General features: G+C 32.1%; 4 protein-coding genes across 8 annotated transcripts; 2 read left to right on the top strand and 2 right to left on the bottom strand.

Annotated features, from left to right (window-relative positions):
- Window positions 1–271: 271 nt before the first annotated feature.
- LOC103865810 (WEB family protein At2g40480) lies at window positions 272–2,701 on the bottom strand. Its single transcript, XM_009143661.3, has 2 exons — window positions 2,414–2,701; window positions 272–1,620 (listed from the first exon to the last, which is right to left on the bottom strand). The coding sequence occupies exons 1-2, from the start codon at window positions 2,585–2,587 to the stop codon at window positions 436–438; spliced, it is 1,359 nt and encodes a 452-aa protein (XP_009141909.2). The 5' UTR covers window positions 2,588–2,701; the 3' UTR covers window positions 272–435.
- Window positions 2,702–4,892: 2,191 nt separating this feature from the next.
- Window positions 4,893–6,017, top strand: LOC103865809 (uncharacterized serine-rich protein C215.13). Its single transcript, XM_009143660.3, has one exon. The coding sequence runs from the start codon at window positions 5,257–5,259 to the stop codon at window positions 5,818–5,820; it is 564 nt and encodes a 187-aa protein (XP_009141908.1). The 5' UTR covers window positions 4,893–5,256; the 3' UTR covers window positions 5,821–6,017.
- Window positions 6,018–6,318: 301 nt separating this feature from the next.
- Window positions 6,319–12,242, top strand: LOC103865808 (LOB domain-containing protein 15). Its single transcript, XM_009143659.3, has 3 exons — window positions 6,319–8,779; window positions 8,925–9,183; window positions 9,686–12,242. The coding sequence occupies exons 1-3, from the start codon at window positions 8,766–8,768 to the stop codon at window positions 10,091–10,093; spliced, it is 681 nt and encodes a 226-aa protein (XP_009141907.1). The 5' UTR covers window positions 6,319–8,765; the 3' UTR covers window positions 10,094–12,242.
- On the bottom strand, window positions 11,962–16,794 carry LOC103865806 (protein NRT1/ PTR FAMILY 5.1). Of its 5 annotated transcripts, none has more exons than XM_009143656.3 (4): window positions 16,441–16,794; window positions 16,096–16,333; window positions 13,790–14,346; window positions 11,962–12,969 (listed from the first exon to the last, which is right to left on the bottom strand). In XM_009143656.3, the coding sequence occupies exons 1-4, from the start codon at window positions 16,551–16,553 to the stop codon at window positions 12,102–12,104; spliced, it is 1,776 nt and encodes a 591-aa protein (XP_009141904.2). In that variant the 5' UTR covers window positions 16,554–16,794; the 3' UTR covers window positions 11,962–12,101. The 5 variants fall into 5 exon arrangements, with proteins under 5 accessions (XP_009141904.2, XP_009141905.2, XP_009141906.2 ...); XM_009143657.3 differs by having other exon boundaries at window positions 16,096–16,313; window positions 16,448–16,792; XM_009143658.3 differs by having other exon boundaries at window positions 16,096–16,313; window positions 16,441–16,787.
- Between the last annotated feature and the right edge of the window lie 10,666 nt (window positions 16,795–27,460).

Below are 27,460 nucleotides of genomic sequence, written 5' to 3'. Positions count from 1 at the left end.
CAAATTTATGGATTTTTACTAATATTATTTATTGACTAAATAGATATAGATCATTGATTTAGACTAATTCTAATCAATTTAAAATGGTTAAAACTGATTTAAGTTGAATAAATCGGATGTAAAAAAATTGCCTCGGTTATAACCGATTTGCCGTCCAATTTTTAAAACATTGGTTAAAACGAATTGGGTTATATACAATGTTGGTTTGTTCTTGTTTGAGCATCTTGGTTACATTGGTTCGGTTTCATTTGTTTGTCCTTTGAAGGGTTGGTTAGATTCTAGCATTATTTAAGACTAACTGAATATTTATCATCTTCAATACAAATTCAAAGACATGAACACCAAATCACAACACATCATATACTAAATGAAAACCAATTACAAACAAACAAACACATAAGAACCAAAACATGAATACTTGAAGATGTTGTTTTATTATAGGCTGGATTTTTTCTTACTCTGCTTGTGCATTGGAAGTGTAATGTGTATGAACCCAAACTTCCTCCTCTGCGTGACAAACCGTTTCTCTTCACGCACCTCCTCTTTCACATCCTGCTTCAGCTCCTTCAACATCTGGCTCAAATTCACATGCCGCCTCGGTGTCTCTCCTTCAAGACTCTGCCTCTTGTGCACATCATCTTCCTTTGGAACTTGCTTACGCCTTAGAACATCACGCATCGAGACATTAGACTTCACCACTGGCTTGTTCAGATGGCTGAAGAAGGAGCGTTGGGGTTGATTCATAGGTGGTGATGAGTGTTTGCTCCACCCGCGGAAAGCAGTTTCAGCAGCGAGCTGCTTCTCGTTAGCAATCTCTACTCGGTTCAACGCATCTTCCAACGCTTGTTTCCCTTCTCTAACCCCTTCCGTAGCTTCCTCAAGCTTCTTCAAGATCATCCCTCTTCTCGACTCGTGATCGTTCCCAAACCCTCTCGGTGTCCTAAACGGAGATCTTGGAGGCTCCGGAAAGCAAAACTCATCCTCCTCCTCCTCCTCGCTTTCACCGTAGGCTGCTGATGATGACAACATTGTTATTTCAGCCATCGCAAGCTCCTCAGCCGCTTTAGCAGCTTCCTCCATCTTCCTAGCAGCAACGAGTCTCATCTCTGCTGTTCTCAGACAGTTCTTGTTCTGTTGTTTTAAACATGTTTCCTCGGTTGGTTCAGCATCGATCTTTACTTGTTCCCTTGGTGTTTCAGCTAGTGACACCACCTCTCCTCCAAAGCCATATGTAAGCTTCTCTCTTGCATTGTCAAGAAACTTTTTCTCTTCTTTCATTTTCTTGTTGAGAGACTCGACGGAGGACTGGATCATCACGAGATCGTCCATGGTTTTGCCGAGGTTTATCTTGGCTTGCTTTAGTTCCGTCAAGATGAGATCGGGGGATGGTGAGATGGGGTTGTGGTTGCTGTGGCCGTCGTTGTTCATCTCTTTGATCTGTTCGGCTGATGATCTCAAGGACTCTTGGTGAAGCTGGCGTTTCAAGTCTTCGACGATCCTCTTGGTGGTTCCTAGTGCTTCTAGGACGTCTAGAGTTTCTAACTCTTTCACTATTAGATCTTTCTCTAGCTCAGCTGCATGCTCTTCCATTCTCTTTATGTCAAACTCTCCTACACCATTCTGAACAAATGACAAAGACCAACGTAAACAAAAAACATATCTTCAAATACTAATAAGGGATTTATAAACAATAACTTGTGAATATACAATGCATCAATATTCAAGAAACCGTTAGGTACTAACTAGGTAGATTATTTGGAGTTTAGACAGAGTTAAAAATAATGATATATTTTTATATATTTTATATTTATATTAGATATTTTAGTATTTTAGTGTCTAATTATAAAATAATTTTGATGAATTATAAAAATTAGAAATACAAAAATAAAGAAGCTAGACATATTTATGGATTTGTACTAACTCTATTGCTTGATTAGACATATTTAGACCAAAATTTATATCGATTGACAATGGTGTAAACTGATTTGAATGGCATAAATCGAATTTTAAGAAAATCATTTCCGCTATAACCAATTTTTAGAAGATTAGAGCATACATCAAAGTCATAACAATAATGACAAACTTAGAGGCAGAACTAACACTCTAGACGCCCTTGATGATATCCACAACTTACATATATGTTGCTACAAGCTCCAGAACCTTATAACATGAAACTCAATAGCTCAGTTTTAATTTTCAGTGATAAAGTTGTACTAAATTAGTCATGAAAATTTTACTCAAATTCACAAACTTTGACAACAATCATGAAACTCTATGCTCAACAATGGACACTATACTCAACTTCAGTTTAAAGAACAAATGGTCACTATCATCAAAGCATCAACTGTGAGTATACAATGCATAACGTAACAATGAGCTTCTATAACAAAACAGAGAAAGAATCAAAACTTACGTAGTTGTCTTCGAGCTTGAAAGGAACCCAGTACCCACGACCACCTAACCGTGTCACCTCCTCCTGAACCGAACCGAACGGCAGAGAAGTATCTATCTCAGCTCTCAAACCCACTCTCCTTATCCCCGGTACTTGAGAAACACCAACAGGATTCAGATGCTCCTCCTCTGCCATCTCCACCGCCACAACAGAGAGAAAGATGGATTCTTGTGGGATATAAAGAGAAGCACTTTCTCAGTAATCATCATAGCTATTGTACAGAGCAAAACAAAAGACAGAGAAAAGTGAAAAAGAAAAAGAGCTTTTTTGAAGGTAGCGAGTCACACCAATACCACTCAGAAAGAGAGGGAAAGTAGATGATGACGTGGTAAATTCATATTGGTTGTTTAGATTGACTGGTGTTTTGTAATAAAAGGTTCACGTGAGAACGGTTGTATGGGATTAGTTGACTGATTACTTAATTTGGGCCGTTGATTGCGGAGGTAACGGAAAAGATATTGGGAATTGCAGTTTCCACTGTTTTTTTTTAGCTTTACAAAAAGGTAAACTTTGGGCCGGCAGGGACCAATCAGTTCAACGACGACGTTTAAGCTGCCGACGATCGTTTCCTAATGGGCTGTAAAGTGATAAGCCCATACGTTTCTTGTATTAACGAAAATATTACTTCATTTCTAAGTGTATTTAAGAAAAAAATACGTCCAATTTTGGTGTTTAATTCTTCAAAACTCTTATATTTAAACAGAAACAAAAAAAAAAATATTTTTCAATCGATAGTATTAACTCTTAACGACCTAAAATGTGAAAAACGGGTTAAAAATGTAAAGGCACATCACATCGTCTGGCAAATGAGCAGAATAATTGTTATATTGATTTTAGGTACATATAATGATCACAACCACCATATCTTTTTCTATGTTATGATTTCAATTTTTTATTTTTTGGAGAAACTTCCGTAAATAGATTGAACATTACATCCATTATCTTATATTGTCTGATCCCATATCAACAATGAAAGTTTAGTAATACGTCAACCACGATCAATGGCTGCAATCAAGTCGGAACGAACTCATTACAGCGTACGAACCCATTGATCTCAATATGGTTCAAGTTAAAGGTCCTTTTTGCTAATCTTATTTGTACCTAAGTTTTGATTTTATTATAAATAATTGCACAAAATGAGGCATGATGGTAATGTTGATTAGACATATTGATAGAGTTAAATAATGTCTAGAATACATAACCAGTCGTTATGAAGTCTATAATCTATAGCCTACACATCCTCTCAATAAGGACAACAAAATATTGAGCCTACAACACCTAACCAAGTGCTCTCTTGAACCTATATCTAGCCGCTATAAAACAAGTATTAACTATATCAGAACCGATTAAAATATGTTAGAAACTGCCTAAACATTAGTTTTTGATCCTGGCCTAAACAATTGTCTAGACCGTTGCTTATAATAAACTTCTATCAGTTTATGTATGTCTACTTACACATTACGTGTAGAGTAACGTATATATGTATTAAATAAATAGGAGAAGCTTCGCCTTATATTTTTTTCTAACTAACTTTGTCTTGATGTTTCTCTATCGAATTGAAGCAAAATATCAGTACGAAAACTATGCACCACGAACGCATCTTCTATTCATTAATATGGCTCAACTGTACATCCAACGGTCCACACTTATACAAGCCACCACCTCTTTTGTATCATACACGTTTATAGTATATCATTTTCGACGAAATTAATAGCGACAACGGTTTTTATTTTAAATTAGCTAACAAAATTTACAAGATAATATAGCTCCCACCAGTAGGAGTTCACTTGATTTGAAGGTTCAATCAATAGTAGAAAGAAGTTAGGATCCTACTGCATTAGGTGTACCATATTCTATTAGTTTATTTTATATGATATTCCAGCTAAAACACAATCTTTTAGTCTGATTAAAGATTCATTAATAATTTTATAATAGAAAATATAAGTTTTGAATCTGAAATCAACAATATTATATAATAATATAATAAAAATTACTTGAGATTTTCACTGTTGTATAAATATAACCGTCAAACATGAATTTTCGTAAAATAATTTAAGTGATAGAAGTAAAACCGTATGTGAGTTTTTATAAACTATGTAAAACTATCAATTCATTGATATAAAAATTATCATAATTTATAGTAAAATAACAAATCAGCTTAAAAATACGTAAATAAGAACTTATAATATATACATGTATATGTAATTGTTTCCATGTTAAATTATCTCAATTAATATATTTTAAAGAACGGATAAAGTATAGATAAAAAAAAATCTTTAAACCATTGTATATAAAATTTTATTAGTTTCAAAAATCACAATTGGTGCATTTAGTGTGTTGCATACACATTGAACAGTATATCGCCCCACTCATTTATTATCTAACCATTTCTTGCCCTCTGCAATTATTATCGACTATCTTATATATATATGCCATATGATCACCCATGTGAAATACCAATAGAAAAACACAGAAAATAATTCAGATAATACAAAAAGAAAAGAAAAATGATAATATAATCACATGAGTCATGCCATGTGCTTGCTTACACACTCCATGCATATAGAGATCCTTTAATTCTTCCGCAAACTTCTCTTACACTAACAAAGCATCGTTGTTCCAAAAATAGATGCGTCTTTGTCTCTTTTTCATATCTCAAGAAGCTTCGTTGTCTTCGGATCTAGCAATTCCATTTTTCCATTTTCTTTCCATTTTTGTAGTTCAGTTCTGATAAAATCTGACTCAAGACATATCCATGAGAAGGTGTTTTGCTAGGTCACTTCGAACATCTTACAAAACATTTAATGACAATGTCAGAAAGATCCTCGAAGGTGGTCGTAAAGGATAACTCGCAGGTCAACTCATCGTCGAGAATCTATTACTACGGCGGAGCTTCCGTGCCGTTTTTATGGGAGACACGGCCAGGGACACCTAAACATCCTCTCTTCTCTGAATCATTTCGTCTTCCGCCGTTAACGCCACCTCCGTCGTACTACTCCTCCTCCTCTTCCTCGTCCCCCGGGAACAAACTTGCAAAAGTTAGAACGAAACAAACTCGGTTCGTGAAGACCTTGTTCAACCGTAAGCATCACGTGTCGCATCCTTCGATTTCTTGGTCGTCTTCAACATCTTCTTCTTCTTACTCTTCGTCTTCTTCCTCGTCGTCTCCACGGTCTAAATCAGTTCATCGTCCCGACAAGTGTTACCTTTCTTGCTCGAGATCGTACGTTAAAGACGATGACGAGGAAGAGAGTGGTTCGTCGTCTCCGACGTCAACGTTGTGTTATAAAAGAGGGTTTAGTATGAAGAGAGCTTTGTGTTCTATTCTGAGCCATAAATCTAGTCGTAGTGATCTTAGATTGGTTTAATGGCATGTTGTCTTGTGTTGGCTGTTGTTGTTATAAACATAGGATCTTGATTTTTGAGATCCGTTTGTTTGTTTCTTTTTTTTTTGTGTGTGTGTGTGTGTGTGTTTGGCTTTTGCATCTTTGAACACACATATTAGTGTTTGATTGTGTTCGATGCTAATGTTCACATGTTTTTATGATATATTCGGTTGCTCGTTGTTGTGATTTTGCAAATTTTGTTGTTTCGAGTTTATGTAATTTGAGTGAATCGTTTTGGTGAAACTTAATATGTTTCGAATTTATGGATTAGACGTAATTATATTATGTGAAGTCAATGACAAACTTTATCTAAGCTATACTGACAAGAAAAAAATGTGGGCGGTTAACTGACCATGTGCCAGCATTTATGGGCTCTATTATATATCACTATCATTTAACTGTTTTAAAGATGTTAAATGTAACTCAAATTCAAATTTATCATTTTCAAAACCGTCATTAAATTGAAGGGAAGTATATACTAATAAGTGGGTGTTTGTTTTGGATGTTGATATTTAACAACTGTGAAATAGTTTTCCTAAAAAGAAGATTTCCTTAGAATATGCAACTTTTTGGGTGTCGAAAATTCAAATAATGTGTATCCCAAGATCTTCATGTGGGTTTTTAAGTTCTCAAGCTAACGAGGCACGACCTGCCCTTTGACCATAAAAGGTAAAGAAGGTTCAAATGTACGTAAAACTGTTTATCATAAGGATCTTTAAATAGTGAAATGAATGCAATAAAACAGTGAAGTAACTTTAACTAGAGGAATAATTTAGTTAGGATTTATTTAATTACAAGGCTGTCAAGCTCTTGACCACTCGTGCGCACGTTAAAGTTTTGATGACTTCTAACTGGTGAAGCCTTAAATATCATTACTAATTGTAAGGGGCAATAGAGCTGGTGCCGAAGAAACGTGGAAGTACAGTTGGGATTGCATGTCATATTTAATTTCCAAAAAAATAATCCATTGTGATTTTGTAGTAGATATTTTATTTTAAGCAAATTATGTATCTATTTTCTTTTAGTTTTTAAAAACTTCTGAATCACATATAAACTACCACAATATTATTTGAACGAAAGAATATGAAGATGAGCATGGCTACGAGCAATATACAACACCTTCGAATCTGACCAGAACTAGGAGGCCTATGGTGTATATTTCTCTCTAGTTACTAAATACATATTTCGGAGGCAATCCTACGAAATGATGGTCCGATAAAAAGTTCCAAGGGGCTAGGGTTCATGTCAACTTCAACTTGAAATGAAATATGGCGGATCTGAGATTTTGGAAGCCATATATATTTAGTAAAAGATTCAACAATAATGAAAATCTTTACCTACTTATATTATTTCTTAAAGTTTAATTTGAAGTAATCTATTAGATTAAGTATGTCGAATCTTTATTTTTATTTTCGAATTTTCAGTTTTGAGTGTCTCAAAAAGTGTTTAAAAAGAAGGTAACTCGAAATATGCATATTTACTTAATTTGACATAAAATGATATTCTCTACTAATTCTAAAGTTTAATACCATAGTGGCTAAATCGAATAGAAAGAAGAAGAAAGTACAACGGGGGCATCGTTTTAGGCTACAAATACGGGTCAAACAAGAATATACAAGTGCAAAAGCTTTCGTAGAGTTTAAGAAATCTTCTTCTTTCTAATCGATTTTGAATTGGACTTGGAGATAATTGAATACTAATTATTTGACATCAAACATATTTTAAACATAAATCTTCTCTCTCTAGCAAAGTTCGAATTTGAAATCAAAGACAACCTTCTCCCAGATAATTTTTTTCTTACCACAAGAGCTATCTGCACCATTGACAGTGTGTCCTTGGCCCAAGGTTTGAGTAAGCTATATACACACAAGGAAAATTGATAAAATGTTTGGTACCTATCAGCGGCGTAGAGAGGATATATGGGCCTTAAATTGGTAGCTGTACGAACAACAGTAAATAAAATAAAGTTCGTTTACTGTTTTGCGTTAATATTATACTTAACTGTGATTATCTGTATCATATCTATGAAGATGATTAGGCTTCTTGATTTTGACGAGGAACTAAGATGTTAATATCATCAAACTATCAATTCTCATTCCCTCTTTTTTTTAATAGAGAAAGTACATCTGACAATATGTTTTCTATATCCTTTACCAACTTTCAACTATTAAAAACTTTTTAAAACTATTAAGCTATCGTTAATCAATTTAAATGAATGGCGTCCATTCCCGTTCAACGGTGTAGTCGTAGATATATATGTACACCGTAAATTCCACAAACAATTAGATGCAAACTTGGAAGTATAAAACTTTAATTTATACCTGAAGACAAATTTGATTACTAAAGAAATATATTAAAGCAGGGGTCTAATATAAATGTGAAGAAAAGTCCACATGCGGCAAGGGAAAACAAAAACATTAATAGTATGCATTAAGCACTAAATCCATCTGTTGTTGCCTGGCCGATGAATGAATGAGTACATGCATGGATATATTTCATATGATTATAAGTATCTCTGATATCAGGTTTGTAAAATCAAAAACAAAACTAAAACCGGTCCTCACGGTTCACGTGCTTAAGCTGTAAATATAGCTCTTCAGTCTTCACTAACTACATATCTCCAGTTGTTTTCATCTTAAGAGAAACACTCGAGCTACCAAACCCTTTTCATCTCCATCAGAAAGTTCTATTTACAAGCTCAAGTTTTTCTTATATATCTAGCTATATATTGCTAACACATATACACCCTCGTAGAATATATATACATCGTGATCACGAAATCTTAAACTTGGTATTTTACTTGCCTTTAAAGCCTTCCTCGGCTATCTTCCTTCACACCCTCGTTAAGAGACTTGACTTTAATACTTCTCTTTTTGTTTCTTTCTACTTTTCTCTCTTTTCTTTCGATCCTCTGAGAGCATGCCTGAATGTCAAGAGAAAGGTAAAAAGTGAACATCTCTCTTTAAATTATTAAGATTTATTCCCTCAAATTGGTGGATATTGTTGTTTTCTACCTTTTATAGTTCTAATCCCATGTTCATGTTTTTCGTGAAAATTAAAGTTCTTCCTCGGTTCCTTGTGTTCAGGGAGAGATTTGAAGAGATAGGGAAAAAGATCAAAATAGACGCAGATGCTTGGCCTCATCAGATGGCAGGAATCAGAAGACCAATGTCGGGTCCTCATGGGACTCTCAACACCATTACTCCTTGTGCAGCTTGCAAGCTTTTGCGCCGTAGATGCGCTCAAGAATGTCCATTTTCGCCGTACTTCTCCCCACATGAGCCTCATAGGTTCGCATCTGTCCACAAAGTCTTTGGAGCTAGCAACGTCTCCAAGATGCTAATGGTAACCATTTCAAAGCACAAATATCATCATGAATTAAGCATGCAGATTAAACACAAATATATTTTTATAGTAATATAGTGATCATCGCTCGGTTGATCTACGCCAAGGATTGATTTCTACTAAATTCATTTTCTCCTTGGTCATCCCAAAACATAGATTAGTCTGTTTATTACTTACACTGTTTCATGAAGATAGAAGTTAAGTTTTGGACTTTTCATGCACTTTAAAATAAATTTACAGAGCAAAAAATAATTATATTCTAATACCATAGTTCAAAAGAATTCAGTTTATTTTATTTGTAGTTGTCTTAATTAAGAGTAAAAAATAAAATAAAAACTAAATTGTATTCAACATACAAAACTTCCATTTTTTTTAATTGGACAATAGTTTCAAACATCTATTGTCATGAAATGGAGGATATATATTAAATCTTTATTCCATTGAAAACATTAATATTGTTAGGCAATATTCTCATAATATGAAACAATTCTACCCAAACCAGGAAGTACCAGAAAGCCAGAGAGCAGACGCGGCTAATAGTCTCGTGTATGAAGCAAACGTGAGGCTAAGAGATCCAGTATACGGATGCATGGGAGCCATCTCTGCTCTACAACACCAAATTCAAGCTTTACAAGCTGAGCTCACGGCCGTACGATCCGAAATTCTCAAGTTCAACCAACGAGAAGCTGTCGCCGCTTTGATCGTACCTTCCAACTCCCAAGTCGCCGGTTTTCATAACTCTAGCGGCGTCTCCGTCATTGCACCACAACCACAAACACCGTCAACTCCGCCGCAACCTACGGCGGCTGATCATCCGCCTCCTCCATCTTCTTGTGTTTTCTCTCAACCAACCACAAGACCATTAGAATACGGCGACATTGAAAGTGAGAACAACTCCTACTTCGGTTAAAATTTATTTAAATTATTCTACAGACGCATACGCATACACATACATATTATATATTTTGATGATTTGTGGCTGGCGGATTAATTAAATTAAATAAATATAAGGGAGGAAGGTTGATGATAAAAAGCCTGCATTAATCGATTAAATATACTATTCAGATTTTAGTATTTTAGATAACAGATAATCATATGAGATTTAAGCTATAAAAAGTGGAAGTCAACCAAAAGAGTAGAAGTCTATTTATTTGTTTTCTTACAAGGTGTTTCGACCACATATGCCGACGCAACTATTTTTACACATATTTATCACTATATGCGTAGTGAATATATATAAAACTTTATTTTAGAAAAAATGAACGATAGAAAATAATTTTTCTGGATATTAACACAATACATAATATTTTGTAGATAATGATATTGATTAATATTTATATAGTTTATCCTTTTGAATATATTATATTAATTTTTGTTAATTATATAATAGATTATATATAACCAAAAATTAATATAATAAATTCAAAAGAATAAACTATTTATTAAAGATGACAACGTCTTTAGCTGCTCTATCTTTTAATGGCTGCTCTATCTTTTAATGTGAGGATTGAACTACACATATGTGCATTTTAATTTAGCTAGGGTATCTTAAATTCAATTAATGAGTCATGCATATTTAACCAATTTTCTTTCTTTTATTTTTGTTACTCTAGAATTCAAGCAATAAAATATTCCTTTCATTTCGAATTGATCCATGCTTAGAAAATAAATATATTTCAAAAAATGTAATTTAAATAAAAAATATTAGACAATAATGGTAAATTGTAAATTGCAGAGAAATTAATTTGTTTATTAAATTTTGATAGATTAAAAGTTAAAAACCCATTAATCATTGAAATCATATATTTAAGATTAAAATTTAATACTTTTTAATATGTGTGAAATGTAAAACATAATGTTTTACAAAACCGAGTGAATATTAATTAATTCTAGAAAAGGCTACTTGCACCAAATTTTGTGTGATGGCTGGCTTTGGATCTGCACAATACGTTACATACTGTTTATTGGTTGGGTGAAGTGTCAGCTGTATGATAATTATTACTAACTCATTTAATTTAATTTAGGTTTATACTATAATTTTATTTTCGTGGTTTCCTTAGCGTATCGAATTATTCAACAAAAGAAGGAATTAATTAGTCCATCTTATTGCTGACCAGATTTATGCAAAAACACTGTTGGGTGTTAATGTGGTTTGTTCAAAAGTTGCAAAATAAAAATTCGTTTCAGAGATTTGACAAAAAAAAAACATATAGTTGCCGAATTATCAACATATTTATGCAAGACATGTATCATTGGAATTCAAACGCATACGATACATGTTAGTATATTATTGAAAACAGAAAAGGTCGGACTCAGAAGCCAGACAAGAAAATTCAATCGCCTAAACCTTCGTCGTAATTTTGAAGACCATTGACTAGAGCTTTTGTGGTTAGAAAGCTTTCAAAGATAAAATCCTTATAGGATGTAATGTTATGTACGTTTGGTCCAGTGTCACGATTGCTTCATACTATGTCACTTAACTTTCCACTGTCCAAAGGGAACATACTATTCCACTTGGTACGATTCCATTCGTGTGAATCTTAATACTACGAGGGAAAATAAGATTAACCTATATTTAATTGTTAAGAGTTTCTACGTTAACTTTACTTGATAGTATTATATCGTCGGTTGAATCTTAAGGCAGAGACTCGTTGGTTTCAAATTAACCATTTTTTATCTGCCTTTTAAAAAACAAGGATCATGTGAATCCTTCAATGTTAGTATAAATGCGACCCAATCGATTTGTGTTCAACAAGTAGAACAAAACCACATAACTTGAGAAACAACTTGGTTCTTCCAAGTATTAATTGGTTGATTAGAATAAACACTGAAGTTTTATTCATATCATGTTAAGCAGAATACCACAACATACAAATTTTCTAGAAACCCATATATATACAGATCTCTCATTGTTACAATCAAAGAGTAAGAGGAGATGTGTCTAAGGCCTTGGCCTCCATTTGAACACATCCTCCACCAAACTCTTTCGTATCATCACTCTTGTAGACATACTTGCTAGCTGCCAACAAGAACAATCCCATGTTCACAACCGAAATCACCACTAGAAACCCATAATAGTAATCTAGCCTAGAATCATTCAAATTATCCCCAATCCAACTCTTCCCTCCCCCTTTACTCGTGATTTTATCAATCATAGTCACCAAGAAACTGTTCAAGAAGTTTCCTAGACCGATTCCACTTGTAAAAAACGTCGTTCCAAGGCTCTGCATCTCCTCGGGTGACTGATCGTAGAAAAACTCAAGCAAACCAATCGCGTTGAACACATCCCCAATGCCTAGAAGAGAGTACTGAGGGAGCAGCCAGAAAATGCTCATTGGCACAACTTGTTTCGGGCTAGTTATATTAAATTCCTTTATTACGCGCATCCTCTTGACCTCGACGGCAGAAGCAACAGCAACTGCAACAATTTGGATCACAAACCCTATCCCTAGCCTTTGGAGTATAGTGATCCCTCTAGGGTTTCCGGTTTTCTTGCGCATGAAGGGAACAAAGTATTGGTCATACATTGGCACTGAGACAAGCATTGAGAGAGTAACAAAGCTTCCAAGAGAAGCCGCAGGGATTTGGAAGTCTGATCCGAGTTTCCGGTCCAGCGTGGTCCCTTGTTTGACGAAGAGAGTATTGACTTGTGCCCATAAGGTGCTTGGGATTAAAGTGACAAGCCATATTAACGTAAGCCCTAGTACCCGCTTTGCCACTTCCACTTTTGTCACCGTACAAGGTGACTCTCTGGAACATGACTTAATGGCGGCTTTATCCAAGAACCTGTAATAGCAATACCCAAATTATTCATTTATTCATTCAAAACATGACTCTATGTCTTGTCCAAGATTTTTCTAGGAATTGTCTAGAAATAAAGGTCGGTGAAATGGTGAACATTCCTAGATGTAGATTCTATAAAATAGCTAGACTTATTTTAGCCATAAAAAGTAGGCACCTACATGAAGGAGTATGTCTTATCAGTTCCCAAACTAATGTTTGATGCTTAATATACATATTATCCACAAAGTAAGCTACCCACATGATATCATTTCAATATTTTGGGGTTAAGTTTTTCATACTAATAAGTTGTTTTGTAATGATTCTAGCAAGAAACTGTAGTGGGACGGTATTGGAGGACAAATTAACGTGGAGAAAGTGGAACTAGGGACCATCCAATACAAGATTCTACAGAGCAAGTACATTAGATTGGAAAATATATATAAATAAAAACAAAAGTTAACATTGCATATGTTCCACGTCATTACCACCAGAGACAAAGGCAAAATTTTGGTAGATTTTTTTTTATCAAATGGTCCTACTGGAAGTTTTTAATTTTCTGTCAAGGAATCAAGCTACAAGCATCCCCTTGCGTATTTTTTTTCTTTATAATATAACAATATGTTTTCATGCGCCATAAGCAAAAATGATATTTAAAAAAAAAGGAGTTAAAAGTTGATTTACATTCTATTTTTAATTTATTTTTCCAATTTTTAAAAATAGAAGTAATCATTTGTAATTGGCAAAAAAAAAAAAAGATTATCCATTTAGAATCAGAATTTGAAATAGAATTAAATTCACTGATGAGATGGTATGCAACACTGACCTGAAAGTGGAAGTCTGATGAACTTGACGTTTACCAGTGCTTTTGTAATAATGGGAGTCAAACTCATGAAGCTCCAAAATGTCACTAGGACATTGAAGCTTTCGGTTTTTGAATGCCACAATAGGGACTCTAACCAAATCTTTAGCTATATTGTCTGATTTAATGACCTTATGCCTGTAAAATGGTGTTCCGATATAGAACACAACGAGAGAAACCAAGAGTCCTACGGTAGGGATGCCATAACCTAAACCCCATCCAAGATTCTCTTGGATGTAGACAAGTCCTAATGTCGCGAATAATGCACCCAAGAAGGAGCTGAACATCCACCAATTGAAGAATGAAACCTTTTGTTTTTTCTCTCCAATGCTATAATTATCGAATTGGTCTGCTCCAAATGTGGAAATGTTTGGTTTTGTTCCACCTGCTCCAATGGCTATGGTATAGAGAGACGTGTAGAAAAATGCTATTTGCAAAGAGGATGCCTTGTTGCATACCCCGTTTGTGCATGTTGGTCTTAAGGATTTTACTGTTACCGCCATTGTTAAGAGAATCATCCCCTGCAAACAAAAACATGATCTAGATCTCAAAATGTAGACATATCGTGTGTTAGTTATATAGTTTTGTTTGTTTTCATCTTTTTAAGAACCATCTCTGGTGTGTAAATCCAAATTTCTTGTAACTGTAAATGTAACTATAGGAATTAATCAGTTCAAAAAAAATCAGTTCAAAAAAAATTATAGGAATTAATCTTTGTGTTTACATTTTAATAAGTTTGGCGTTTGAAATAGTATTGAATCGAGGAAGTACGTGCAATTAATCGGTCGAAGGCACTTCATGAGTCATGTCAGTCTCAATAGTCAGGGAATCAAATGTTCATCGACTTGGATAAACTATTGACTGGTTATTGAGTTTTTCTTTTTATATGTCATGATAAGATGTGATCTAACAAAAGTCATTTCGTGATTGGGGCTGATAAGTTTATTTTTCTCATATATTTTATATAGATCTTGATAAGATACGTGTTTACTGGAAAACCAATAAAATTGAAGGAAAGTGGAAATTGTGGGCCCTCTTGAATATGTACGGAAAACAACGTATCAGACGAACATTAAGCAAATTTCAAAAATAAATAAATGGAGTTTGCGTTAACTGGTGGCTTAAACTCCGACACGTCGTCTACGTAGACGCAGAGAAACGTGTTAGACCTCAAGCCTGTGGTTATTTAAATCTGTATATAAGTGCCAAATGATCAGAAAGGTATTCTAGTTTTGTAAGAAATAACTACATTTGTAAATGTCTTTTAACGGCATTCTGAAACAACAGATGAATATCTCATAAGTGCTGTCAAACAGCCGTCAAGGTGATGTAAAAACCCATTAACTGTCATACAGAAATATAAACTTTACTTTTGTTTAAGTTTAGTAAATCTGCACCAAACCTATCATTTCATTTATTGCGTAACATTAACTGCTACACATACATATATACGCAATTCAATCTATAAATACTCAATTCTGCTCATTCGTAAATTAACTTGTAATTATTAATAGATCCCTTATTAATATACGATATTAGAATGGGAGAATTTCAATTTTAAGTATACGATATCTACTAACTGATCGTAAATATTAAGTATCTTGATAAAATTATATATATTTTTTTTTGAAGATAAAATTATATATATTTTAAAAGTTTGATTTATTCAATATATGGGAATATTTCTCATACTTTAAAAAATTCTCTTAAAAATGAGAATTTAAATATATATGGAAATTATGATCCTTCTTAGTAATATTCTCTACATATATCCACTTCAACAAAAACTAGGATATTCATATTATCCTTAATATATTTAATACGTCGAATAAAAAAATCCAAATTATATTTTCTGTGGCATTGTCTTCTTGGATAAATATTCACGGACCATATCTGATCGTACGTCCAGAACTCGACAAACACACACATCTCTAGTACTTTATCATGACGAAACAAAACAATTTTTCATAAAGTAAATATAAAAATGGAAGGAAAATCAGACACATACCATTATTAAGGAAAAAATAAGACTTTAGAAATATAAAAATTCAAGAACACACCACTGGGGTTTGGGACAAATTTAACTTTAAACGGGCAGTTAACTAAAGCAGAAACTTAAATTGTCATAAGCAAAATAGAGAGATTGTATAACTGCATATATACTTTTTTTTCCTTCTGAACGTTGTGAAATAGTTACTATATAGTTTCGTTAATTTAAGTCGCAGTTTAATTCCCAAAATAAAAGAAAGAAAAAGGGATTGTAGAAATACCAGGACGTAGATGAGAGAGGAGGCAGTAAAAGTCCAGAAGCGGCCGATGTATGAGTCAGCGATGTACGCTCCGGCTATCGGCGTGATCCAAACGGCACCGGACCAATTATTCACATTTCTAACCGAAGAGATCGTGTCTTCGTGTAGTCTTGTTGTCAAATAATTCACCAAGTTCGAAGCTATTCCATAAAACGCCATCCGCTCAAACGCTTCATACCCTTCACATACACATACAAGACTAAATAAAGATTTAGAATCAATTAAACAGAAGCAATTAATATGCTTTTTAATCCATTAAACTCATTTAGCTGGTACAATATATTGAGAATAGTGACTTGAGATTACTCTATACCGAGGAGGAATGAGCAAGCCTTCCAACGGCCGGTCCTGGACGCGAGGACGGGACGGCCTTGGAGGTCGACGGTGCCATCTTGTGTGTAGACTTTTGCAGCCTCCATTAATTTTATTAAATTTTTGTAAAAGTTTTGATAATTTTGGGATATTTTTGGAAATATTGTGAGGATTAAAAGAGCTATAAGAAGTCAGGTCTGTGAAGATAGACTATGGGGAAACAGTTTAAGGTTGCATGGTGTCTCTTCTTTTTTTATTAATGAGGATTTGAAGAAAAATAATTGAAAGACAGGTTTTAAAGATTAGCTTAGCTTAGCTCTTGTCTTACTCTTTACAAGAACAAGTATGTGATATATATAACGCCAGCGCTAGATTTTTTGTTTCCTTTTCATTAATGCCGTCATCATCTTGGTCATGTAACCACCACCATCATCATCACATTATAAACCTTTGGATGGTATATACGATATTTAATTGGTCCATTCTGTATTATAAGTTAAATATGGTAGAAAATACAAAATAAAAGTCATATATATTGAGCCGAAAATTTCTGGCCAGCAACAGGTTGCGATGATGACTTTTTTTTTGTTCTACTGACAAAGATCACTCAGACCATGATTAGCCCGGACTCTTAGGGTAGAGTTTTTAGTTTCGGTTAAAAACCGTTTTTTAGCTTTTAACTAAGAAAAACTAAAAACCGTCTCTTAAATAAAAGATATAAGAACCGGCTTTTAACCGAAAAGTGTGAAAAAATAAAATAAAAATAAAAAAAATGTCAAATCATAAATTAAGAACTCCAAATTAAGAGTCTGGATTAATCATGCCTTTAGTAAACCTATGCCATCCTGTCACTAAAGAAAAAGGAAATAAACTCAATAAACCATATGAATTCATCTTTTTCCTTGTACAAAAGAACTCACTACATTTATTTGCCGTATGTTCTCTCGATGCTTATAATAAAAGGTTTAAATGAACAAAATTAAGAACTTAATTTTTCTCTAGTTACCTATTAATGAAAGTAATTTTAAAAATTGTCTAAAGATAAATTTGTTGTATATTTATTTCGCCTATCTTGTTTCATTCATTCATTTTAGTTGTCCATTTTATACTAGCTCTTTAGTAGTTTTGTACGTGTTTTTTAATTACGAATTTAATTGAATGGAATTATGGAAAAGGTAGGAGGAAATTGTTTTCCCTCACTAAATCAGATTTTCAAGATAAATGATGCTAATTGGTGCGAGTTATGTATTCTACATGTTCCGAGTTGCTTAAGTTTCTTAACTCTATAACGATATTATGAATTTATGAGCTTCTTTAGCCTCGTCAGAAATACAACCAACGATCTTAATACCGCACGTGCACTATCTAAGACGACTGACATGGAAATGATATATGCATAGCATAACATGGGTTAGATTTGTACGGGATACAAATCAGCATATAGCTTCTTTATTTTTTTAAGTGTTTCTTAAATCATGGAACTTACAAAAAAAGAATGTTGAAATAATCCATTCGTGTTTCTAGTCTTGTTTGATACTATAGCCTTCAAACTGTTTCCTAAGAAGCAAGACCAAACGATTATGTATGAACTTTTTACTTGCTGACATTCAAATACTTTGGATCGAAAGTAAATTTTCTGAGACATTCCCAACCTGTTTTAAACATGAAGAACGAAAAACTTGCAGTGAAAATCAAAAGCAACTGACTGTGGTCCAAAGACGCGTTTGATGCATCCAATAGAATTGGAACGATAGAGAGCGTGGTCCAAAAAGCTATTGATATCTTGCCCCCCACCTTAGGAGTTAAGCCTTGATGGTCCTTTGTCTTCACAAAGAGAGAAAGGGAAAAATGCATAAATCGAGCTTGATTAGGTATTCTCAATAAATGCATCTAACGCCTTAAGATCATTTGGTATACCTTACATTTACATCTTAAATTTTTCTAGCAACAAATTTCCGATTTACCATTTACCTGAATCTGAGAGCTAGAAGCCTAGAACTGAGCTTAATTTCCTATTTACCATTTACCTGAATCTGATAGCTAGAAGCCTAGTACTCAGCTTAAATAGTAATAGTCTAGTGAATAGTATTTCAAATTAATAGGTATGTATTATTATTATTTTTTTAAATTCATTCTTTCAAATAGGTGTAGATTAATATATTCAAATAATTTTAAAAGCTGCAGAAAATGGTAAAACATATGAAGCAGATTAAACATTTTTTTTGAATTTTTTTTTCAGATAAACCATTTATTTGCATAGGATATGTCGTGAAAGAATCTCAAAAATTGTTTACAAAATGACGAAAATGGTTTAGTTATTTGATGATCGCTCAGACATTATGGAGCAAGAGATGCTGAGAACAACACGTAACAAACATAGCTAAAGAAGGAAAGGTTCAAAAATGGTTCCAAGCCTTTTTAAATTTGACTTTACCGTAAAAGAGTGCACTCCAATATCCAAATCATGAATCGAAAAAAAAAAGAGTGCACATTTTACAATGACGTTGGGTCCAAAATCCAAATCATGAGTGATTTTTTCGATGCGATAACTTTACTTCTCTTTCTTTTCCTCAATGGTATCACTATCTTTTATGGGTTGTAAATCTTGTGAAGAATATCTATATATTGTAATAAAAAAATTTTTTAGCAAAAATGTTTGTGAGATTTACATAATTTAGGTTCGTAAAACATAACATAATCTCTTCATCATAAATTCAATATTTCCGACAATACTGAATCTTACCATGACGTTTTCCGGTCCCGCGGAATCTTATGTGGTCGCTATATTTACTGCGACTGTCGTGAACAATCCTCGAAAACAAGTCCAGAAACACACGAGAAAAACGCGAGACGTTTTAGTAGCATTTGATCAAGAGTTGTGGTAATAGAGCAAACAGTACAAAAGAGAGTAAATGATCAAAAATAAGTGCACTAGGGTTAAGGATACGTTTGAAAATGATTTGACAAGCTTGCTCGTTGGCTACATATTGCAACTTGCTGAGAGTTGAAACATGATCTTGAGGTAACTTTATCTTACCTATAAAGATATCTATGAGAAGGACACTGAGGAAAATTCAAGGGTTCAAATACGTATAACCACTAATAAGAAAAAAGATTCTTTCACATTTCATATTATACTCTTTACTTATCTTGACCACAACATAGTCAGTGGCAAAGTGGTACATACTGTTAAAACTATTAAGGATAATGTTTCCTACAGATTACTCAACTTGACAGGACCTTGTTGGTTCCACCATTCCAAGATTCCTAAGCTTTCTATTATTATGATTTATGGCTCAGCTTCTGCCCTTTCATGTCTATCTACCACCATATACGCAAAGTTGGGCATGTGTGTATTAATGGGCCAATTAAACAGAGGCTATCACGAAATTTTGCTTGTGGACCATTGTCTTGTCTTTTTAGGATGAGAAAAAAAGGAAATTTTACTTGCTCTATAACTATTCTAGGCCGGTGCTTAATGTTACCTCAACTTCTTGCAGCTCTAATCCATCAATCTCTTTGAAGTAAAACTCTTTGCTTCTCGACAATATGTTGTCTTACGCTTTCTCTTTTGCTGCATCTGAAATATCAAAGATAAACAGTAGCTAAAGGTAGATTTAGAAGGAAGAACTCAGATACCACACTAGTATAACAATTTGAAGCCACTTGCTAGGGTCTATGTGAACATGTGGTCATAAACTACGAAAGAATATAGTGATTTCAGTCAAGGCAATAATGAGAGATGATACAAATTGAAAAGATTGAGGCAAATTACATACCTATTTAAGGTTTGTAAATTATTATGTGAATGAATAATTTTACAATCCATTAGTTCATATTTATAAGAGACTCAAAATTTGATTTGCCTTTTCTTTTAGAAATGTATAGTTATCCTAAAAAAGTAATTTTCAATCCTAAAATGGGTACCATACCGCGGGCCTTTGACCGTGCACCTCCCAGATGTCAATCTTGATAGTGAATTTATCTTTTTTGCACCTACGATGCCTGAATTCGGCGGACTACAACGCTCCGGCCAACTAATGATGCGGCCAACTAATGATGGGTTTTTACTGGTGCACTGAGATTTAAAACATTTTCAGATGCAACATGATCCTATTGCTTTCCACATGTAACTCACATGAATTGATAGTGGACTTAGTTGAAATATCTGTCTCAAGTAGAATATGTCCTATACTTTTGCAATTTCTTGTATATGGATGCGGAGGAAAACATTTTCAGATGTAACATGATCCAATTGCTTTCCACATGTAACTCACATGAATTGATAGTGGACTTAGTTGAAAATATCTGTCTCAAGTAGAATCTGTCCTATACTTTTACAATTTCTTGAATATGAATTCGGAGGAAAGAGCTCATCTCGACAGTGGTCCTTCAGATATATATTCTACACATAGAGTTCGGTTAGTGATATTGTTTTGGGTAAAACGAAAGATGGGACTACCAATTAGCATGATTTTTATAAGGAAGATACGGCCTCAGTGAAGCCAATTATGATTTGTGTGCAGTTTTTCCTTACATGCTGAACATACAATGTAGTCAATGTTAATTTTCAACGGTCTGTTCAACTATTTTTACCTTTTAGTGTCGGAATGAATTCATAACATTGAAAATTTTGTCCACAAAATGTAAACTTACTCATTACATCAAAAAACTAAACATGTGCAATGCTTTGTCTCTCAGCGTAGTAGATGGGCAGATCCATATTTTGTTTCTGGGCATATGACTTCAATGACTCTTGTATATATGACCCATCTTAATAAAATCTGAATAAATAACTAAACTTTCATATCAATGTTAGCTCTGACAAAATAATAAAAGCTAAAGCTAAATATTATATGCATATAAACATTCATAGATCTTATTACAAACCATGAAACACTCTAGTTTCCAGTGAGAAGCTACATTAGTTTTTAAGGGATGTGTTTAGTATTTTTAAAAAAATAAACAAATACTTTTATTTTTTTTTAAATTAAAAATAGTTTCAAAACAAATTTTCAGATTTCAAAACAAAATTTGAAAAAGAAATTTTTTAAAAAGAAAACAAATTTAAAAACTTCAAATTTAAAAATGTATAATTCTAAAACTATAAAAAGTTTAAATTTTTCTTTTTTATTTAAATAATTATTTATATTTATGTATCTATGAAGTTAGGATATAAAAGTCTTTTGACTATTGAATGAACCTTTTTGATCATTTTCCTCTTTGAGGATTCTTTTAAAAAAAAAAATCAGAACCATTTGAAAGAATTTCACATAAATATATCCGAAGTATTTATACTAATCAAATCAGTTCAAATATTTTTTTGATATTCATTTGATTGTCGATTCGGATCGGATGCAGTACTGGTTCTTCCCATATATTATTTTAAGACCATTTTGTTATTGGTAATTCTCTCAAATGACCATAAATAGGTTTTTTCAGCAAAAGATAATAGAAAGAGAAAATAACCAATAGAAGTTTCATTAAAGAGATAAACGACTCTTATTTTCTTACTTTATACATAAATAAATTTAAATAAAAGAAAAATAATAAAAATATAGTTTTCGAATTAGATGTCCTAAATTCGAATTTTTATAGTTCTTGTTCTTTCTGAATTTGTTTTCTTGATTTTTTTTTTCCAATTTTTCTTTTTGAAATTCAAAAATTCATATTTTAAAACTATTTTAAAATTTTAAACCCTACCTCCAAAATTCTACCTCTTAAATGTAAACCATAAGTCTAAATTAGTTAATCCTAAAGAGAACTATAAGTGTCTATAATGGTACATTTGGTTATTTTGATCATTAGAGGCTATATTTATGATAAAAAAATATGTGGTCATTCTAGAAAATTTCTCATTTAATATTTATACCATGTTCGATCGAGTTTAATGACCCTGATTTTAGACTTTGTTTTTGTTGTTATTCGAGTGCAGAAATTTTGACCAACCGTAATAAAATTTTGTAGAAAGGAAACATAATTTAAAGCCAATTGGATTTACTCTTTTGTTCAAAGCATGAAAATTTTTATAAACTAATATAATTATATGTTACTAATTTTTTAATTATTTTAAATATTTTTATAAAATGAATATTTGATTTCACGGTATTTTATACTGATTAAACTTTATAGGTTTAGGTTTCGTGTATTTCATTAGATTATTTGATATATTTTATGCATAGTAAATACTTATTTTAGTGGGTAAATATGTTTTTTTTTTCTGAACGTCGTGAATTCGTTACTATATAGTTTAGTTAATTTAAATCTCAATTTAATATCCCAAAATAAAAGGAAGAAGGAGATACTGTAGAAATACCAGGACGTAGATTAGAGAGGAAGCAGTAAAAGTCCAGAAGCGGCCGATGTATGAGTCGGCGATGTACTCCGGCGATCGGCGTGATCCAAACGCACCGGACCAATTATTCACATTTCTAACCGAAGAGATCTTGTCTTCGTGTTGTCTTGCTGTCAAATAATTCACTAAGTTCGAAGCTATTTCGTAAAACGCCATCCACTCAAACGCTTCATACCCTTCTCATACACATATGAGACTATATAAAGATTGTGAATAAATTAAACTGAAGCGATTAATATGCTCTTTAGTCCATTAACTAATATTAAGTACTGGTATAATATGATGAGAATAGTGACTTGTGATTACTAAAATACCGAGGAGGAATGAGCAAGCCTTCCAACGGCCGGTTGTGGACGCGAGGACGGGACGGCCTTGACCACGTGGGGGTTTTCCATGCGCTAACTTTACTTCTTTCTTTTTTTTGGTTTAAACTTTACTTCTTTCTTTTCAGCAATGGTATCCCTATCTTGTATGGGTTGTAAATCTAATAAACCATATCTACTAATAATAGCAATCCCAATTAATTCCAAAGGTTATGAATCTACTTATGTTGAAAGGTTGTGTCTTTTGTAAAATATATCTAAAAAGTTGTATCTTTTCTAAAAGTTTAATGTTGTAAGGTTGTGTCTTTTCTAAAAATTGTCTAATGGTTGTGACTTTTCATATAAGTATCTTTTAAAAAGTGAAAAGTTGTGACTATTCTTATAAGTATTTTTTCAAAATAACTATCTTTAAATTGGAAGAATGCGACTATTCAAATTGAAGAGTTATGACTATTCAAACAGATTTTTAAAATCTATAAATAGTCTCTACTATGCATTTCTCAAAATTAAAGTTTCACTAATCGAACTAATAAAAAATGGTGGAAAAAAGTTCTAAACAATTACATGAATACACATTTTTAGAAGACATATTCAAATGAATGATCGAACGATGTATCAACATTACAGTTAAGATAACCAGCAGGAGGTCTTGTCCAAACTGCAATCTTTTTATTCCGAGCTTGAATAAATCGCTTGCCATTATGATCTAGAGTCAAGTTCTCCTATCATGTTTTCTCCTTCAACTGAACTTCTAATTCATTTTCCCGAACCATCACGTGTATCCTTCTCACATCTTTTTAACGAACATATTACATCCATTAGTGAGTGTTCGTGATAGAGGCTACGGTCGGCATAATTAAACACTTTTTTTGGTAAAAATAATTAAACATTTTATGCATGAATTAATGCTTTGCATGCATTTATGAATTCTGATGTTGGATTAGAAACGTAAAGAATCATGTCCAGCGTAAACGTAAAACATGTATTTAAGTGTACATTCATAAACCATTTATATACACACGGCATCTGGAAATGTTGCATTGTGGCATTTAAGTTTCTGGAAATATTTTTTGGTTATAACGTTTAAGGTTCTGTAAGTTTTGATTCTTTTGAAACATAAACGAACATGTGCAATGGTTGAACAAGTGCTTGAAATTGTTCTTCTTTTGTTATGGATTTTTGTCGATAGTAGTCATACGTGAACGAATTCTTTGCTTTACATTATATATAGAATTCATAAAAAAAAGTTTACAAGGAATGCATGCATGCGATTTACTCTGGAACTTTGTTTTGTCCAAATCTACATGCATATTAAGATTCTCAGGAATGAAAAATATTTTGCATGCATGCGGTTTAATTAACCTAATACTTTTTGTGACGGTTATAATTTTGTTCGTGAAAGGTCACAATTAATACTGTGAAAAGTTACTAACTATATTTCCTTTTATGAAAAGACACCATTTGAATTGTTCAAAGGTGACAAATAAAAAAATGGTCATTAATACTTGATAAAAAAAATGGTCACTGATTTGTATATGATAAGTTGTCATAAACATATAAGTATCTATTTAAAACTGAAAAGTGGTAACTATTTATATAAATATCTTTTTAAAATAATTACTTTTAAGTTAAAAGAGTGCGTCCATTTAAATTGAAAAGATGTAACTATTCAAATAAAATTCATAAATAGTTTATGATCATGCATTTGTCAAAGTAAAATTGTCGCTAATATCACTAATTTTAGTTCAAGAGTTGTGTTTTTACACATATATATTAATGTCAAAGGTTGTGTTGCTCTATCCTAAAATTGCATTAATTGAAAAGAAGTTGTCAAATTATATATGTGTCTTTTCAGTAATTAATGTTAAAAATTGTATAATTTCATCTTAAAAATTACATTAATTGAAAAGAAGTTGTCAAATTACATTAACGTATAAAATAATGTTAGGGACGATATTTTGTCCTGATGTCGCAATTCTGTAAAACTATTTAACATGTTAACGTCCAAATCATGACATATAAAATAATCTCAAGTCGGAGGATCAGTCACGTATCAAAAGCCTCAAGTCGTTAGAATCCTCTTCTTGTTGGAATCTTGTGTGAGCTTTTTGAAGGATTTTGAGAACCTTAGACAATGATCCATTGCTTCGACTCTCGTCGCTCTTCTTCTCTGCGTAAGAGTGAAACTTTTTATTCGTCAAAAATAATGTATAACTTTAAAAGTCAAAAGCAGCAAGGGAAACAACAAAAGTCATATTTTCAAACGAGATAACTTCCCTAACCGTTAACTAAAATTTTGATATTCTTAATTATTACCCTTTTACTCAATATATAACTGTTACTTTTTTTTGTCATCAATATATTAACTGTTACTATTAACTACTATTACATCTTCATCTTTACTTCTTTAAAACGATCTTCATTATTATTAATTATTTTATTTTTTTGATCTTAATTATTTTTTTATCTTTCTTTTAAGAGATTTGCAATCATCTTCTACTTTGGATTGTGTGGCAACACATGGTATGCAATTAATCATTATCTTTACAATTGTGAAGTGAACTCAGAAAAATCTTCTTATTTATGTTCATCAGTTTTTCTATCATATTTATAAAACAACAGGTTTGGTAATAATATTTTATTTCTTTAAAAAAACAGTTTAATTTAAGAAAAGTGTCTACTTTGATAACCCAGACCACATTCAAAGAATTTCAATAAATTACCGCCATTAAATAAAGGTTTTCAGTTTATTGTTTCACTGATTTATAAACTTAGCTTTCGTTTTTATTTTGCAGATTCACTCCTCAGTCCAAAATATGAATCATAGAGTTACAAAATTTGATATAAGTTATGGCCTATTAACGGATGAAATTTGCGGCCTGATTTATAATACAATCTAAGATCTTCAAAAACTTCACCACAACACCATTGATGAACTCATGTGACTTCTTATATGACGATGAATCTGAAGATAAGGCTTTTTTATGTGTCATTAATAAATGAGAGTGTTGAAATCAATGATTTTAGTACAAATATTTTGAATAATTTTGATACATTTATAATTAAAGTCTTTCTTCAAATATTTAATGGAAATAAATATATTCACATATTTCAGTAAATCATTAAACTGAAAATTTTGAAGTTATGTTTGAGCCATTATAATTTTTCTGTCACATTTTTTGGAAAAACATGATAGAGCTTACAAATGATTTTATTTGATTTCAAAATTTCCAGACTATTAAATTTAAATTAGAACTACCAAAAGATATTATGTGCGGTAATTTAGTAAATATTTTCAACAGTTCAAGTAAAGAATTTGGAACTGTATATTAATCTTTTTTTGTCAGCAAATTAGTCTACAAAGAGATATAAAGATTTTAAAATTTGTTAATTATTAAGAATCAATTTTAATTTATTTTTAAGTCGTTACAAATTTTTTTAATATTTCTTATAATATATAATCTTATAAAATAAATATTTTTTATGTATCAGTATACACATTGTAATTATACCAAAATCTGCTTCTTAATTTGTAAACATGCATTTTTTTGGGAATTTTTCTTTATAGAATATACATATAATGAATAAGTTTAACTTAGAACTCGAAATTATGTTGAAGGTTTAAAATCTATTTTAATTTTAAACTGAATTTTAATTAGTTAAGAATTTGGAACTGTATATTAGTCTTTTTTTGTCAGCAGATTAGTCAACAAAGAGATATAAAGATTTTAAAATTTGTTAATAATTAGGAATCATTTTTTATTTATTTTTAAGTCGTTACAAATTTTTTTAATATTTCTTATAATACATAATCTTATAAAATAAATATTTTTTATGTATCAGTATACACATTGTAGTTATACCAAAATCTGCTTCTTAATTTGTAAGCATGCATTTTTTTGGGAATTTTTCTTTATAGAATATACATATAATGAATAAGTTTGACTGAGAACCCGAAATTATGTTGAAGGTTTAAAATCTATTTTCATTTTAAATTGAATTTTAATTAGTTTTTAATGCTAGTTTGATTTTTTAAGAACGTCTAATAAAACAGAAAATATGGATGATATACTAAGAAAAATATGTTAAGGAATAATATATCTTAAAATTGTCATATAGTAATGTTTTCGACTGCACACGTCTGACATGGTTTCGAAAAAAAAATCATTAATATTTTATTTGTCATTGTAAGTTACCTTACTAATTTAGTAAAAAATTAGACTGGAATGTGTTTGCTTTTTAATTAGATTCAAATAGAGATTTTTAATTAAATGAACTAAAAGACATATATCTTATTTGGTATTTACATGTTTATAAATTTATTACAACCAAACCT

Source organism: Brassica rapa, chromosome A04 (genome assembly GCF_000309985.2).
Source record: "Brassica rapa cultivar Chiifu-401-42 chromosome A04, CAAS_Brap_v3.01, whole genome shotgun sequence".
NCBI classification, from domain to species: domain Eukaryota; kingdom Viridiplantae; phylum Streptophyta; class Magnoliopsida; order Brassicales; family Brassicaceae; genus Brassica; species Brassica rapa.
The sequence above is the reverse complement of the archived record's forward strand: the minus strand, read 5'-3'. Positions and strand labels throughout refer to the sequence as shown.